This window comes from Vombatus ursinus, unplaced genomic scaffold, assembly GCF_900497805.2.
Source record: "Vombatus ursinus unplaced genomic scaffold, bare-nosed wombat genome assembly UNPS02014770.1, whole genome shotgun sequence".
Taxonomy (NCBI): domain Eukaryota; kingdom Metazoa; phylum Chordata; class Mammalia; order Diprotodontia; family Vombatidae; genus Vombatus; species Vombatus ursinus.
The window spans coordinates 37,460,155-37,475,008 of NW_020954548.1; the positions used below are offsets into that span (position 1 = coordinate 37,460,155).

Consider the following 14,854-nt stretch of genomic DNA (forward strand, 5'->3'; position numbering starts at 1 on the left):
TCTTAGAGAAGTTTAATAGATGTAAAGCAGACAGATAAATAGTGAGAGACAAAATGAAGAGATAATTTCCAGCTGGAGGAATCAAGAAAGGCTTCACAAAGGAGAGGGAATTTGAGCTGGGTCAATGGGAGGATCAATGGGATATTAAAAGACAGGAATGGGGTTGGAGGAATAGTATTCCTTTTCAGCTGCCCTGGTGAATTCAGGAATGAGAAGACTTCAGCTCCAGAGACAGCCTGTCCAGAGTTCTTAGCATCACTTGTTTCCCTCTTAGGGCCTCAGTTTCCCCTCTATAAAGTTATGAGGAAAGATCAATGGTTTTCAAGATACCTTTCAAATCTGACATTCTACAATTCTGAAGTCAAACTATAGTTGAGGGTTTCAGACACTTCTGAGAATTTTCATAATATTTAGGTGGGGAAGGAAGAAGTAGGGTTATAAATGGGAAGGATTACCCTTCCCAGAGTAGTTGTCTTGAATGAAATGTTCTCTTCTTCTTTTCCCTTCCTCCCCTCATGGATGGCATACATTTTGGATCTGAAACTCCCCTTTCCTGCCCATAAACTTAATTCCAAACAGTAAAATCTACTTATGAAAGTTGATAACCTTCCAGGAAAAATGATCATGTATTAGGACTAGAAGGGACTTTTTCCCATCTATCAGAAATTTGGGGATGGACCATAAAAGCAATTTCCTCTTTTTTTCTTAATAGGGCATTCTATTCGGCTGAGATAAGTAGCAAACACTGTTCTCTTGGTAGAAAAAAGAAATGAGAAACTTTTCCCACTGGACTGAGGAAGCCTCCCTTGTCAACCACAAGTCGTTAAAAGTGCATGGAACACCTGAATCACTTTGTGACTTTGGACAAATGGGCACAAACTACAGTAGGAAAGATCTGGGTTAGATTTTTTTAAAAAGTACGTCCTGGCACAGCAAAACATTTGAATGAATTACTAGTGGAGTTGAGGAAAACTGCTTCTCTAGACGGCTTTAGATATAAAATGGATTGATTTTCTGCTGTAGCTTGAGATTTGGCCTGGCTGAAGGGATCACTTTTCCTCCCTGGCCCTCAGTTTCCCCATTTGTAAAATGAGGGTATTGGCCTGAGGATGTTGATTCTTAACCTAGTAGAATCCATGAATTTTTAAAAAATATTTTGGTTACCATTTCAATATACTTAATGTCTTTTATAATCCTATGTATTTTATTTTATGCATTTAATACCATTAACCTAAGAAGTGTTCCATAGGCTTCACCAGACGGCTCAAGGGGTCCAGGAGACAAAATAAGGTTAAGAATTACTATACTACATAATTTCTAATGTCTCTTCTAGCTCTAAGTCCCAGAAGTCTTAGAGCAGTTCTAAGCTTTTATAACAGAAAATGACAAAAAGACTTTTGGGACACTCTATGTTCCAATATCAAATTCATGACTCTAAGTTAAAATTTCTATTGTTTATTCAGAAAAAAGGGTTTATAAAAAAAAATCAATGTTTGATTTCCTTAAGAGAACAATTGTGGGGTCTCTTTTTCAGACTTTAGCCCATCAAATATTACAATAAAAATGAAAGTTGTAATTACAAATGAATATTTTCTATTCATTAAAACAGGCCCCAAAGATCCTTCACATCAAAGCACTTTACAAGCTGTTAATTTGAATTACTCTATGTGAAACTATTTAAATGGCATTAGAAATCATTGAGAATCATCATTAATTTGGTCCAGCCTCCCCCAAAGTGACCCAGGATTCACAAATTGTTTTTAAACTGAATGCTGGGCAGAAAGGCCTAAGAGAAGGAGAAGTCCTCTGGTTTCTTTTCCCAAGCTTTCAATTGAAATTCATGAAGTGTCATATCTAGACATACCCTTTGTGCAAATGAAATATCATGGGACCTTGAGAGGTCATGGTAAAGATTAATTCTTATCTATCCACAAAAGTCTAACTTAAATGCTTCCTTCTCCACAAACTCCCATGATTCCTCCCAGTTGGTAATGACCCTTCTCCTCCTTTAAGACTTGGATAAACCATTTTGTTTCTGCTTTTCTACATACTTTCATGTATTCCTTTACACAATGGTTATTTGTATATGTTTTACATCTTCATGTGTTTTACATCATCTTTGTGTATTTGTATATATTTCATATCTTTATCTTTTACATCATCTTTATGAAGTAGTTATTCGTATATGTTTTACATCATCCTTCTAGATTGCAAGCTCCAGAAGAGCAGGAATATTCTCTGATTTATCTCTGTGTATCCCACCCCCCTTTCCCCACCAGTGTACAGAAGACTGCTCTGCACACAGCAAGTGTTTAATAAATGCCTGTTTAATAAATGTTTAATGAATAAAAGGTTGCATTTGGCATTTAGAGGGAAAAACAATGTGGCTTCTGAGGTACTGTTGCCATCTCCCTGTCTCCAGTCTGGACAACACTGATCACGAAGTTCACCTTTGAGGAAGTAGCATTATTATTTCTCTTTAAAGTTCTCCTTATAGATACAAAGTTTTCCATTCCCTAGGAAGAGGGCAATCCATCCATTATGTCAGAGTGGGGCTGGGTAATCTCCCCCAGAGAGCAAAAGATCATGGTCCAAGACAGGTGAGAAGTTAAGCTGTATAACATGTAGCATTTTTGAAGCAAGTTGGAACACGATGAAAATATAAAAGGGTATTCATACATGTACAGTGGAAAGAACCCAGACTTTGGGGTCAAAGGACCTGGGTTCAAATCCTGCCTCTGAAATTACCTGCGAGACTTTGGCCAAATCACTTAACCTCTCTGGGTCTCGGTCTCCTCATCTGTAAAATGTATATGGTTGGACTCGACAATCTCTGTGGTCTCTTCTGGCTCTCAACCTATGATCTTGTCATCACTAAAGAGAGGAGATATCAGGAGTTGGAATTTTTAAACACATAGGGACATGCTTGACCTGTCCCAAAGAGGTCATCCAATCCAGAACCACTAAGTTTACTTGAAGGTAGAGGCAATCGTTACCATTCAATCCCTCCTTAGATGCTGGTAAGTCCCCTTATGACAAATAATTTGAATTTCCCACCATGATAAAACATGAGAAGTTTGTCAAGGAAAGACAGAAATAGGCTACAAGACCCATAGCTGAGTCTTCTGGAAAAGCATAACAAGGATGTCTGTTGACTTAACATCATGGGCTGTTTAGAAGCAGAGCAATGAAAGCTGACATGAGCCACACCCAGTGGGAAGAATCCTTGAATCCAAAGGGAACAAGGCCCTGAGAGAGCTGAGGACACAAGTCGCCGCTGAAGAAGTAAAGTGAATGTCGGTGAGCAGGAAGGGCTTTGCTGTGTCCTGCTGTATCCCCTTCTCTCCAGCACACACAAAATACTCTGAGTATTGTCTAATGACATTGTCAGCTCATAGCAATTGGATGCTTAATAAATACTTGAAATGGAGAGATTCTCTTCCTTTCATTTAACCTTTATTCATCTTGTAACTGGGAAAAACTGCTTGGACAACAGTAGCCTGAATTGTTGGGGGTTGAGAGAAGATAGAAAAAGTGGGGAAGGTGAAGGTGGAAGAGGAGAGAGGGAGGAGGGGGAGAAGGAGGAGATGGAGAAAAAAAGAGGAAAAGAAGAAGAGAAAAAGAAGGGATAGGAAAAGGAGGAGGAAGAGATAGAGGAGGGAGAAGAGGGAGGAGAAGGAGGAGAAAAAGAAGATGGAAGAAAAGGAGGAGTAGAAAAAGATAGAGGAGAAAGAGAAGGAGGAAAGAGGAATGGAGGAAAGGGGAACCTGTGTGGCAGAGCTATGAAGAAAAGATTCCAAGGGGCCTCAGGCTAAGTGAGTCAGGCGGACCCTGTGACTCCGTCAGGAGGGCTCAGGCAGCCCCTGTGAGTTAACATTCAGGAGGACTAGCCAACTTCAAACAAAACTGGCAAGTTTTGTCCAAGTCCTTGGGAAACTGGCAAGTCCCATAACCAAATCCCAGTGCTGAAAAGGAGGAGGATTAGCAAAAGGAGGATTGGCTTTGTCAGCAAGCCCAATGCCTGGGGTTTGCCTGGTTTCGAGGTTACAATATACAAGCTTTGTGAATCGGGTTGGCTGGCCCAGCCTTTTGCTGGACTTGGGACTGACCCAGCCCAGGCTGGGGCTGATCCGGATTCCATGTGGTGGGGGAAAGGAAAAAGGAAGGGGTTTCCAATGGACGTTGTGTCTAGCTTTCACCAACCCCATCCCAAGACACTCATACAAACCCACTTGGGAGATTTGGCATACCCCAAACCTCACGGACCATCTTAAATCAGGCATAGCTCTTCCCAAACACTGTTCTTGGCAGGAATAGGACTCCTGGGCCATCGTAATGTGTTTGTTATACAAAGTGAAGGAGAGAAGGATTCATCCTGAATAGCAGAAATGCCGGACGCTGCATGCACTATTCCAGGAGATCTTTACAGGGAGGGCCAGAGAGCTGAATGCCAATAACACAAAGGTACTTGATTATACTTGCAGATTTGATATTGTCCCTCACTTTTGGTCTGCTGGGGGGGGGGGTGTTTTTTTGTTTTTTAACCATACACAGCCGATTCCATGCCCTGCTTCCCTGGTGGGTGAGTGAAATTCAGGTTGTATTGCCCAAAAGGAAGATGCTTTTAAAGGCCAACTCCATACACTTCCTGGATGTAACATGAGACATGTAGGCTTAACAGGGTGAAAGACCAAGTCTCCTCCTAAAGAGAGGAACTTTGGCTTAGAACATAATAATGTTATATTGCCAGAACTTTTTGTAAATGTGAACTGGAGGAGGAGGCCTGGGGGCAGCCACTTTCCATGAGGCCCAGGCAACAAGCCAATTTGCCAAACAGCAAATTTCATTTGGGATGAGGGTCATCTGTAGTCTGGTTGGTTAGCCATATTCAGCTTCTTTGCATTTATTGTTATCATGAACATATTCTCCATCAAGCTATACAACAGCACTACCTACAAGTTCCCATAATTCAGCCAGAGCAAACTTTATTTAAAACAGCAATGGCAGCCACACACTCACAAAGACTCCTCCAAAAGGTCTTAGGAGTCTTTCCATCTATGCCTCTGCCTAAGAAATGGCACAGCTGCCTGGAGCCTAGTAGAGATTTTTTCACACTATGCAAAGGTTGCATTTGGCATTCAGAGGGAAAAACAACGTGGCTTCTGAGTGTCATTCACCTTTTGAGTCTGGGCAGTCCCATTTACCCAAAAGATCCCAAAGGAAAGATCCCTAGAAGGGGCCTCCAGAATTCCTCATTAGCTTCAGAAAACAGAACTGCCTTAGGATAAATTCATGCCTAATTCCAGAAAAGGTCCCAATTTGGAGGGAATGTAATTTGGCAAGACGGTTGCTAGAACCAGGAAAAAAAAATATCTCGTGATTTCTAGCCCTGAGTGGGCCCCTGGCTTTCTGTTGGGAGTTTGGGCAAGTCCCTTAGTCTCTCTAATGTTCAACTTCCTCTTTGGAAAGATGAAGATAAGGTCTGTCAATCTGTCTCCCACCTGCTTCTATGTAGTACTGTAAGGGTTAAAGAATGCAAGCTTATAAAGCCCTTTGGCAAAGGGCATACGCTGAATAATTCTTTTTTAAGGGCATTTATGAGAGCAAAAGTCCCTTTAAAAACATGATTTCTTTTCCTAAGTCCCAATCCTTATTTTCAGTGCGCAGGACTTTAAAAACTACCACCAACAAAAAGACAGCACATGATAGATAAAAAGCATTTTTTTTAATTTTATCAAATTGATCTGTACAAAAGTTAGCGTTGCTTGGTCAGAAACTAGTGAAACAGAGCACGTAAGTAACAGCTAATGTCTTTCCAAACTTTACACAGAAAAATAGATTGCATAAAAATGAGTTTGCGATCATTTTCCCCCCAGAAGGAAATAGGCAAAAAAATAATCTTAGAAAAAGGTAGGAAAAGTAGAAAAAGTAAAAAGAAGATAACCTCTCAAATGTATTTAGATTTACAAAGTTTTAAAGGCACACATTACCATAAAGTAGGTGGTTATTATATGCTCAGCATACAATGGAAGAAACAGAAGCATATCAATGAAACATTAGTCTAAAACTAAGTACCTACAAAAATTTAGTGGAGGTTTTAGTTTCACAGTTCGACAGGTGACATCTGGTCCCTAAAAGCCCAAATTAAAGTGTTATCTCCAGCTCGTGGAAGAGAACTGCTCATTAAATTCCTCATTTCTAGCCACATGCTGCAGGACTTACATCTACCAATCCAGAGATGCCTCTGCCTTCCAATCTCGTTAAACACTTTGAAAAACAAGTGGCATCATGACCAAATTAAAAGAAAGGGCCCTCCCCAAAAGAAATATCCTTTTCTTGACCTGTCCCCTCGCCGTCCTACTGAATTGAATTAGTCATTTTTGCAGCTGTCTGAGTGAACGTCCTTCCCACACCACTCCCGTCCCATTTCTGACTCCCATCCAGATGTCAATTTTACTTCCATGATGTCTACACAACCTAGGCTTCACTCCACTCCTTTTGACACTCCTGCTGCAGTGGTTAAAACAGACTCATAACACCGGTTTTTTTTTTATTGTCCCATCGTCACTATTTAAGTCTCCAGTCTTTAATTTTTTTAAATTCTACTTTTTTTGCACAAATTACTTCATTAATTAAAGACAAAATAATATAGAACATAAATACATATTTAACAGATTTCAAAAAATCAAACACTTTTAAGCTCCCCCCAAAAAATGTTAATTACAGCCAAACCTTGTTTAGAAGAACTCTGACTAAAGCAAACACCCCTGACACTGAGATGGTTGGTCCCCAGAGCCATTCCTAAGGATTTCCACAAGACTGTTTAAAAAAAAAATGGAATCATTGGAAATTTATTCATTGGTCCCAGTAAGTTCTTGTCCTCAAGGTTGGTCCGTACCTCTGATTGCAGTAGACCCTTAAAGTCTTGTACCACTTCCTTCTGATTTGTTTGTATTTTGCACTCAATGCAATGCAAAATTAACATGTTCCTGTCAGTCCTCACAGAGGAGTCAACTGGTTGGCCTTCATTTATTTAAAAGGAATTATCAGTCATCTAAAAAAAAAAAAGCAAGAAAATAGAACTCTGTCCATTTAAAGATGCTTGGAGATTTAGAAGCAAAGGGACATGCAGTCAAAAAAAAAAAATTAGTGTTCCCCGCAGACTTCAGCAGGCACTTCAAAAACTGGCATGGAGTTCCTCTACCTCTTTCCTTCAATAGTGCATATAGTTTAAAAGACCTCAAAGATTTCTTTTTCCTTTTTTGTTTGGGATTTCTTTGTTTTTATTTTTGTTTTTGTTTTTAACTTTTCCTCTGTAAAGTTCCCTCTTTTCATCCTGATGGCATTTCCTCTAAGGCCTTGTCAGGGTTGTATAGACAGGCTGGTCCCAGTTACTGGTGGGGCTGTGGGCCGGGGGAATGGATAAGCCATTGAGGATCGGGGTGGCGTATGGCCGGCGGGAGGAATGGAAGTACGGGTACTGGTAAATACTAGAAGGGTAGCCAGAGTAGGGATTGTAGTAGTTGGAGCTCTGAAGATCAGTGTAATCGCACTGGGAGCTTGAGAAGGAGCTGGCGGCAGTGGCTGTAGAGGCCGTGGTCACACAGGCCTGGGCACTGTAAGACCCGTAGTCAGAATGGGTTGGGGAGCCGTGGGACTGATCGCTGTAGTGACTGGGGCTCAGCTGCTCGGTTTTAATGTGTGGCCTCTGCTGGCCCGGCTCATTGGGGGATGAGGAAGAAGCTGAGGAAGGGCTCTTATGAGTCCATACTTGGGGTCCACCACTCCCAGGTGCTGAATGGGAATATGAAGCACCGTATGAGCCTGCTGTAGAGTTCTGCCCAGGGTCAGCAGGGATGGCAGAGTGACCATTGAGGGGCAGGTACTGGTCAAACTCATGGACATCGAAGGTTTCCATGTTATTGATAACCTCACTGCTCAGCTCTGAGATGTCCACGTTGCTGAAGTCAATGTTCTGGCGGCCACTGTCCACTAGGCGGCGCCCTTCATGTTTCAGCTCTTGCTTGTTACCATGATGTAGGTCAGTTTTAGGTGTGGTAGGTGGAGTAGGCGGTCCATGTGTCTGCCCTAAAAAAGAGAATAAATTTCAGAAATCAAAGTCTTGTTTTAGGATAGGATAGGGGGGGAAAAAGGTGGATCATTAGTTTTCCCATAAAAAATTTTTTAACAAATATGTAAAAAAATGCAGTGGAAAGAATGATGCATATGGAGTGAAAGAGGTTTAAACCTGCAATGTATTAACTACATTATGCTGTTCACTTATAAATCTCTTAACTTATCTGGGTCTCATTCTACTTATATGTAAAATAAGGATTTAGATGGTCCCTCAGGTCTCTTCTGGTTCTAAATTTATAATTGATTCTTATAAAATTCACATTAGCAGCTTAATGCCTTTGAAATTCTTTTCTTCAAAGTTCACAGAAATCCTAGGGATAAACCATAAACTTAAATCCTAATTGGGATAAATTCCATTCTTTATTAATCAATAGAAACGGTCAAGATTTTTTTATTTAAACAAAAACAATGACATCTTTTCTCATGTGCTTTTTGCACATAGTAGGGACTCAGTAAATATTTGCTGCCTGTGTTCAATTGCAATTGGGCATTTCTGTGGAGTGTGCTCCTGTGTGTGTGTGTGTGTGTGTGTGTGTCCCCTTTATATCCCAACAATACAAATACAAAGAGAAGAATAAAATCCTTCAGACAGGATTTAAACTAGAAAGAACAAACACGTCTGAAATTACAGGATGTTAGCAATTCTATTGGAATCTGTCAACACTTAAAGGTTGCCAATTCTGAGCTTTACTTTAGCATCAGGAATGGTCATGATTGGACCCATTATGAAGGCCTTTCGGACTAACTTTCAGTCCATCTTAAAAGGCACAATTTAAGAATTAACCTCAATCAGGAGCCTTGATTAGTCCTACTCTGTTTCCCATACTAGATTCTTTATGCTGGTACTAAATTACTGAGGCTTAGCATTGCTATTTATTATATTAGATTGTATTGGAATTTCCCTTCCCTCCCTTTCCAGTTTACAAAGGGCCTCTGCCGAAGGATATATGTCCTGGCTCAGATTTCTTCACGGCCCAGCAGCTCTGGGTGAGTTTCCTGGTCTCCTACCTGTATGATCATTATGATGGTGAGAATCTCCCAGGCCTCCCAGGCCAGAATCAGCCTTATACATGGGATTCCCTGGATGGTGGCCGAGCTCAGCTCCTGAATCTGAGTCACTCTGGCCAGTTTTTACGCTTTTCCTTCTCCGAGGTTGGTACTTATAATCCGGGTGATCCTTCTTATGCTGGACCCTTAGTCTCTCAGCTTCTTCTACAAAAGGGCGTTTCTCATTTTCACTCAATAAGCTGTAAAAATAAAAACAAAAATTCAAGTTAAATGGGAAAGATAATAAGGATTTGGCAATACAGACAGATGAGTATATGCATATGTTTCCCAAATAATGGTATTTGCATACTTTTCCTTTTAACTTTATGAAAACTTCTTTTATTAGGAGTCAGCGCCAGCGTGGGTCTACCATAAGATCTAAATAAATGATACTGTCTTACAAAGGTCCTCTAAATCTTGGGATTTCCAAGTATCAATATTTTTATACAACGCTCTTCTCCACTGGCTGTAAGTTCAGACATTTACTATATGATAAAAATGGGACCTGGGAGAGCCTACAGAAGTTTCACATTTCAGCCTGATTTGTATTTTTGTTGATTTGCTTTCAAAGAAATAAGCAGTGGAATAATCACCCAAATGTTTCATCTTACTTTTCCTGCTTATGTGTTTTATAAACAGCCCCACTAAACCCAAAGGTGAAATGAGGAGAATGTCTTTACTTTGGGCATCTGGGGTCAAGGCATTATGCCGTGAGACAAAAGTGTTACTTCCCGGGAACTGATGCGCTAAAACTAATAGAACTGGCAGGGCTGACTGTTCTTTGATTATAAATTAGGGCAAAAATATGAAGGTGAATGTGATCAGGCATCAGTTAGAAACATCACAAGAGTATACCAGGCAATAATACTTTCCAGAAACTTATTCTCAACTTACAAATGTGAAGCCTGTTGAAATGTATAGAAACTTTGGATCTGGGAAAGAATATTATGAATCATAAACCAACCGCCTCTTTTTAAGGCTGGGGATTCCGGGGCCCAAAGGGTGACTGTCAAAACAGTGAAATGGATGATATCCTGAATACTGACATACATTGTACATACAACAGATTCAAAGCTGTCCAGGACCTACAGAAGATGGACTGTAATCATTAACAACTTTCCCCAAACACATTGTCTGATGCCTATTACAATTGCTCTGTTTTTAAAAAACCCTTCTCCTGCGATGTGGAATCGGAAGTCAGAATATTTTTGCAAACCCAAACACTTGACAATGATTTTTAAAATCTAAATATATACACCTAATATAAAGGCTTGAAGACAATCAGAAAGAACAATCAGAAGTGACAATGATCTTTAAGTTCAAAATCAGAGAAGAGAAAGACAAGCAATTCAGCCTCATTCTTACGAGTTAAATGAAAGGCCAGTAATTCTATAGCAAGGCCTTCTTCCCAAAATATCCACTGCTCTTCCAACTTGGTTCATTCATTTCTACTGGTGTGGGGAAATGTTGTGAGAGACAGGGGGGAAAAAACTGAAAATATTGGTGAGAACTAATTTGTAAAATACAAATCAAGCTAGAAAGACTAGGTCCACAATCTGGACTGCTGCTAAAAGACAGATTTAGGTAGATCACACAGGAACTCCGAAAAACTTCCCAAAGGAGAGCAAAAACTTTCTCTTTAAGACCAAACAGCTCCAGCAGTTCCAGATCTGTCTTAGGGAATTGGAGACGGACACAACTCAATCAGCGTGAGGGATAGTCAAGAAACCATATTTACTTGAGGTGTCTGAGTACATCTCCAGTACCTCACTTGTCTTTGTTTCTCTAGCATCTAGCCTAGGGATTTGTACATAAGTAGATGCTTAATAAATGTTGAGTTTAATTTAATGTAATTTAATTGGTACTGTGCTGGGTACCCTGGAGATCAGATGAAACAAAGTCAGACTGTTTGGTGGCTTGGTGGGAAATGTAATAAATCAATCCCCCAAATTTAGCTTCGAATTCACTGAAGAGGTTTTTGTGCTGTATCAAGCCCTGAATATGTATTCAGAGAGTTACCAGATTTAGCCCTCAAGGCTTCTCTAGGGAGCAGGGTGTTTGGATACCTGGAGATGTTGTCAAAATATACTCAGACCCCCAAAGAACACAGAACTGCTTCAGGTCTTGCCAGAGGGTATTTTTCCACTCAGACCAACCCTATAAATTGTCCAGGGGAGCAGGGAACTCTGGTTCTTGGAATGGTTCCCTCACCCCCCCCCCCACCCCCACCCTCCTCCTCCTCCTCTTTGGATTTCAACCACAGTATCCCTTCTGTTCAAAATAAGGGTCCAAACTCTGGGTTAATAGAGCCGTTGGAACCAAATCCTCACCCAGGCAGAGTTCACTCTGTGGGGTGGTCCTATCCAAAACAGCCCATACATATCAAGGGGTGACTCTATGGCACTGTCTTTGTCCCTTTGCTCTTCTGGATCTTTTGAATTGTACTTGCTTAACCCAGGCTTAAGGATGGCCCTTTAAATTCACCCCTCTCACTGCCCCTCTCTCCTCACGAAGTTTTAGTTATGAAGACTCAGCTCCTCAGAACCAGGGGATAGACATAAAGGGGATTTTTGGTTTTGGTTTTTTTTCTTTTCTGTTTGTCTCTTCTGGACCACTTAAAAGAACGATGCGTTCACCTACCCACAGAAAGCACACAGCCTAATATCCCCTCCCCCAAGCCCCCTTAATTATGCAAGCCTAACAACTACTCACTCAAGCACTGGTTGGGAGGGAGGGGGCCAACGTGTGCATGTGGAAAGGTCACCGTCCTTTCAGCCTCTCAGCGTTGGAGCACCCTAAGAGTTTTGTGGACAAGAGCGCCACAAAGCCGACCCTCCAGGGAGTCAAGTTGGTTCGCCTTTGGGCTCCCAGATCTATCACCTACTTATCTTTCTTCGGTTCTAGTAACATTTTGGGTAAGCTGGAGCAGAAGGACAAACTTTTCAGATCACCCAGAAAGAGGGAAATTCACATGCCCCTTTTTAATCCTTGTCAGTAACTATAAAACTGTAAGGAGAAAGGGTTTAGGAACTTCCACCATCAAGATTTCCCCAAGGCGGTTTTACTATATGTGTGACCTTGGGCGGGTCACTTCTTTGGGCCTCATTCTCCCCATTTGTAAAACGAAAGAGTCGGTCTAGAGATGATCTCTAAGAGCCTTTCTAGCTCTAAAGTTGATGATAGAGGGCACTCGGTGATCCAAATGTCTGGATGGGTAAGAATCAGTTACTATTTATCTTTGCACCTCCCTCAGCCCAGCACAGAGGACCTTGCACAGCAATAACCCCAACAAGTATTTGTTAAATTGAATTTCTAATTAATTACGCTTCTGCTCTGGGCGGACTGTTTTGTCAAGAGTGTCCCTCAGTGTCCGAATGCCCGCTTCTCCTCCCTTCTCTGGGTCAAGAGGGGTTCGAGTCCGTGGTCTTCCGATTTCCTCCCCAGTTTCCCCGAGGTCACTCACCGCCACAGTTTTCCCAGTGTCTTGCTGAGCTCGGCGTTGTGCAGATGCGGGTACTGGTCAGCCAGCTTCCTTCGAGCAGCCTGTGCCCACACCATGAAGGCGTTCATCGGCCGCTTGACATGAGGCTTAGCCTTGAGTGAACCGTTGCCTCGCACCGGCATGGGCACCAGACTCCAGTCGTAGCCCTTCAGCACCTGTGAGACGGCATCGCGGATGCACGCGGGGAAACGATCGTCCACTTCGCCCGGGTCCACCTTGGAGCCCAGCGCCGCGCCCCCGCCCGCCTGCCGCGGACCGGTCCCAGACGAGCAGCCCAGGCCCTCAGAGCCGGCCGGGGACAGCGGCGTGTCCGAGTCTGAGTCCTCCACGTGCGACATCGAGCTGGTAGTACCTGAAGGGCTGCAAGGCGGCTCCAGGGTTTTCTCGTGTTCTTCGGTCATGTTGAGCATTTGGGATGCGATAAGAAGAGGACGGCGCGGGCAGATGAGTGAAAAAAAATAGCAAAGCAAAACAAACAAATCCTGCAACTTAAGCGTAGAACTTTTAAGACTAAAGGGATTTTTAAAAAAATCACTTCGGCGGTCTCATTTGAGCCGACTCTGAGAGGCAGGAGCAGTGTCTTGGTCTGCAAAGACCTTGTCGGGGAGGGGTCGGGGCTGTGTCTCTCTGCCCGTTCTCCTTTCTCCTCCTAGCTCAATGAGGCATGAGCCGCGGACCCCACTGGGGCGCGCCGGGCAAAGCTCTCTTCCCCAGCTCTGGGATCTGGGATCTGCTCCCTGCGCTTCTGGAGCCAGAAGAACTCGCGCCACCCGCAGCTCCTTAGCTTACGGGTCCGCCCCCCACCCCAGATGGGTGGCAGATGTGCCCTGCAGCTGTGGCGGCCGCGACTGTCTCCACCGGCTGCGCCGAGGACCACCGCCACCCCTCCCCCTGGTGGTTATGGAGCTAAGGCTGCTACTTCCACTGCCGCCGCTGCTGCTGCTATCTCGGTCACCAGTACCCCGAGCTTCCCAGCAGCAAGCACAACCGATACCGATACTGTTTCAAAGCGCAATCCTCACTTCGCGGACCCTGCAACAAGTTTCTTTAAGCAGCGGGCGGGGAACCACGCCCCCTCCCCGTCTCCCAATTGGCCCTCGGGGCGATAGGATCATTTGCATAAGCAGCCTGGTTTTACCCACCTACCCGACTCTTAAAGAAAGAGAGGTCCCTTTCGCATTTCACTCACAGACACCCCCGCCCCTGCCTTCTTGTTTTAACCACGTGAGATGTATGTGTATGGATGTGTAAGTATGTATGTGCGTACTCACTAGCGGGTTCCAAAGCGACTTTTTAACAGAAACTACTTAAGTCAAGAATGTACCAAGATTTTACTTTTTTTTTTCTAAATGCATACAAGATGCAATATTCTTTTTCTTGGGGTGGAGTGAAGTTAGGAAGACGTCAGTAGGAAGATTTGGAAGTCAAAATGGAATTTTGGAAAAATTTGGAAGTCAAGATTTTGGAGTCAAAATGAGGAGAGTTTTTATAGGATCGATCACCTGTATATCTCCCTTACAATCTTTTACAAAGACCACGGGATCGTAAACATAGAGCTGGAAGGGACTTTAGAGGTCAGCCAAACCCTTTATTTTCCAGGTGAGGAAACTGAGGCCCAGAAAGAGGTTAAAAGCTATTTAGGATGCGGATTTTCCTGTGTTAAGTTAGAAGCCGCCAAACCAAAACTGATAGAGCTTCCGAGACATCCTGATTGCGGTTAAGACCAATGAATCTGGGGTTTCAGACCCTTTGCGGGACTGACACGGAGATTTTTAACCACGAAAAGAGCTGTGAGTGTTAGCTATCCGTCCCAGGATAAAGATTTGGAACGTTTTCTGAAAATTTACCCCAGCCTTGTCCTTGAAGCCAGATTTCCAGGGCCAACAGGAGACAGGGGTAGGGGATGGAGAGAAGGTTTGGTTTTCGGGAATTTCTGCGTTCTTGCAGCCGGCGCGGGAGATACTGGCACTACTTTGCTTGCGCCAAGTTACATAGGATATGCAGACGCGTGAGAGAAGAGCAAAAAGACCAAGTAGAACTAAAAATAAAATCAATAACCCCCTCCCCACCTTATCCCACCCGCCCAGGCTTGGGGGCTCCATCCAGAGCTTCTGCAGGGCTCAGGGATTCCAGGGCTAGGGAGCGGGGTTTCAAGGAAAACGCTACCTG

At 43.0% G+C, this 14,854-nt stretch overlaps 1 protein-coding gene across 1 annotated transcript; it reads right to left on the bottom strand.

Moving 5' to 3' along the window:
- Positions 1-5,763: 5,763 nt before the first annotated feature.
- SOX8 (SRY-box 8) lies at positions 5,764-13,675 on the bottom strand. Its single transcript, XM_027863065.1, has 3 exons — positions 12,647-13,675; positions 9,145-9,383; positions 5,764-8,088 (listed from the first exon to the last, which is right to left on the bottom strand). Exons 1-3 carry the CDS (start codon positions 13,093-13,095, stop codon positions 7,352-7,354), a joined length of 1,425 nt encoding a protein of 474 aa, XP_027718866.1. The 5' UTR covers positions 13,096-13,675; the 3' UTR covers positions 5,764-7,351.
- Positions 13,676-14,854: the final 1,179 nt, after the last annotated feature.

Bases quoted from the DNA above. Each gene is read 5' to 3' on its own strand.
- SOX8 (XM_027863065.1), bottom strand. From the start codon at position 13,095: ATGCTCAACATGACCGAAGAACACGAGAAAACCCTGGAGCCGCCTTGC. The intron at 9,384-12,646 runs GTGAGTGACCTC...TTATTTTTACAG, and splicing joins ACACTGGGAAAACTGTGGCG to CTTATTGAGTGAAAATGAGA. The intron at 8,089-9,144 runs GTAGGAGACCAG...TCTCTTTTTTAG, and splicing joins CCATCATAATGATCATACAG to GGCAGACACATGGACCGCCT.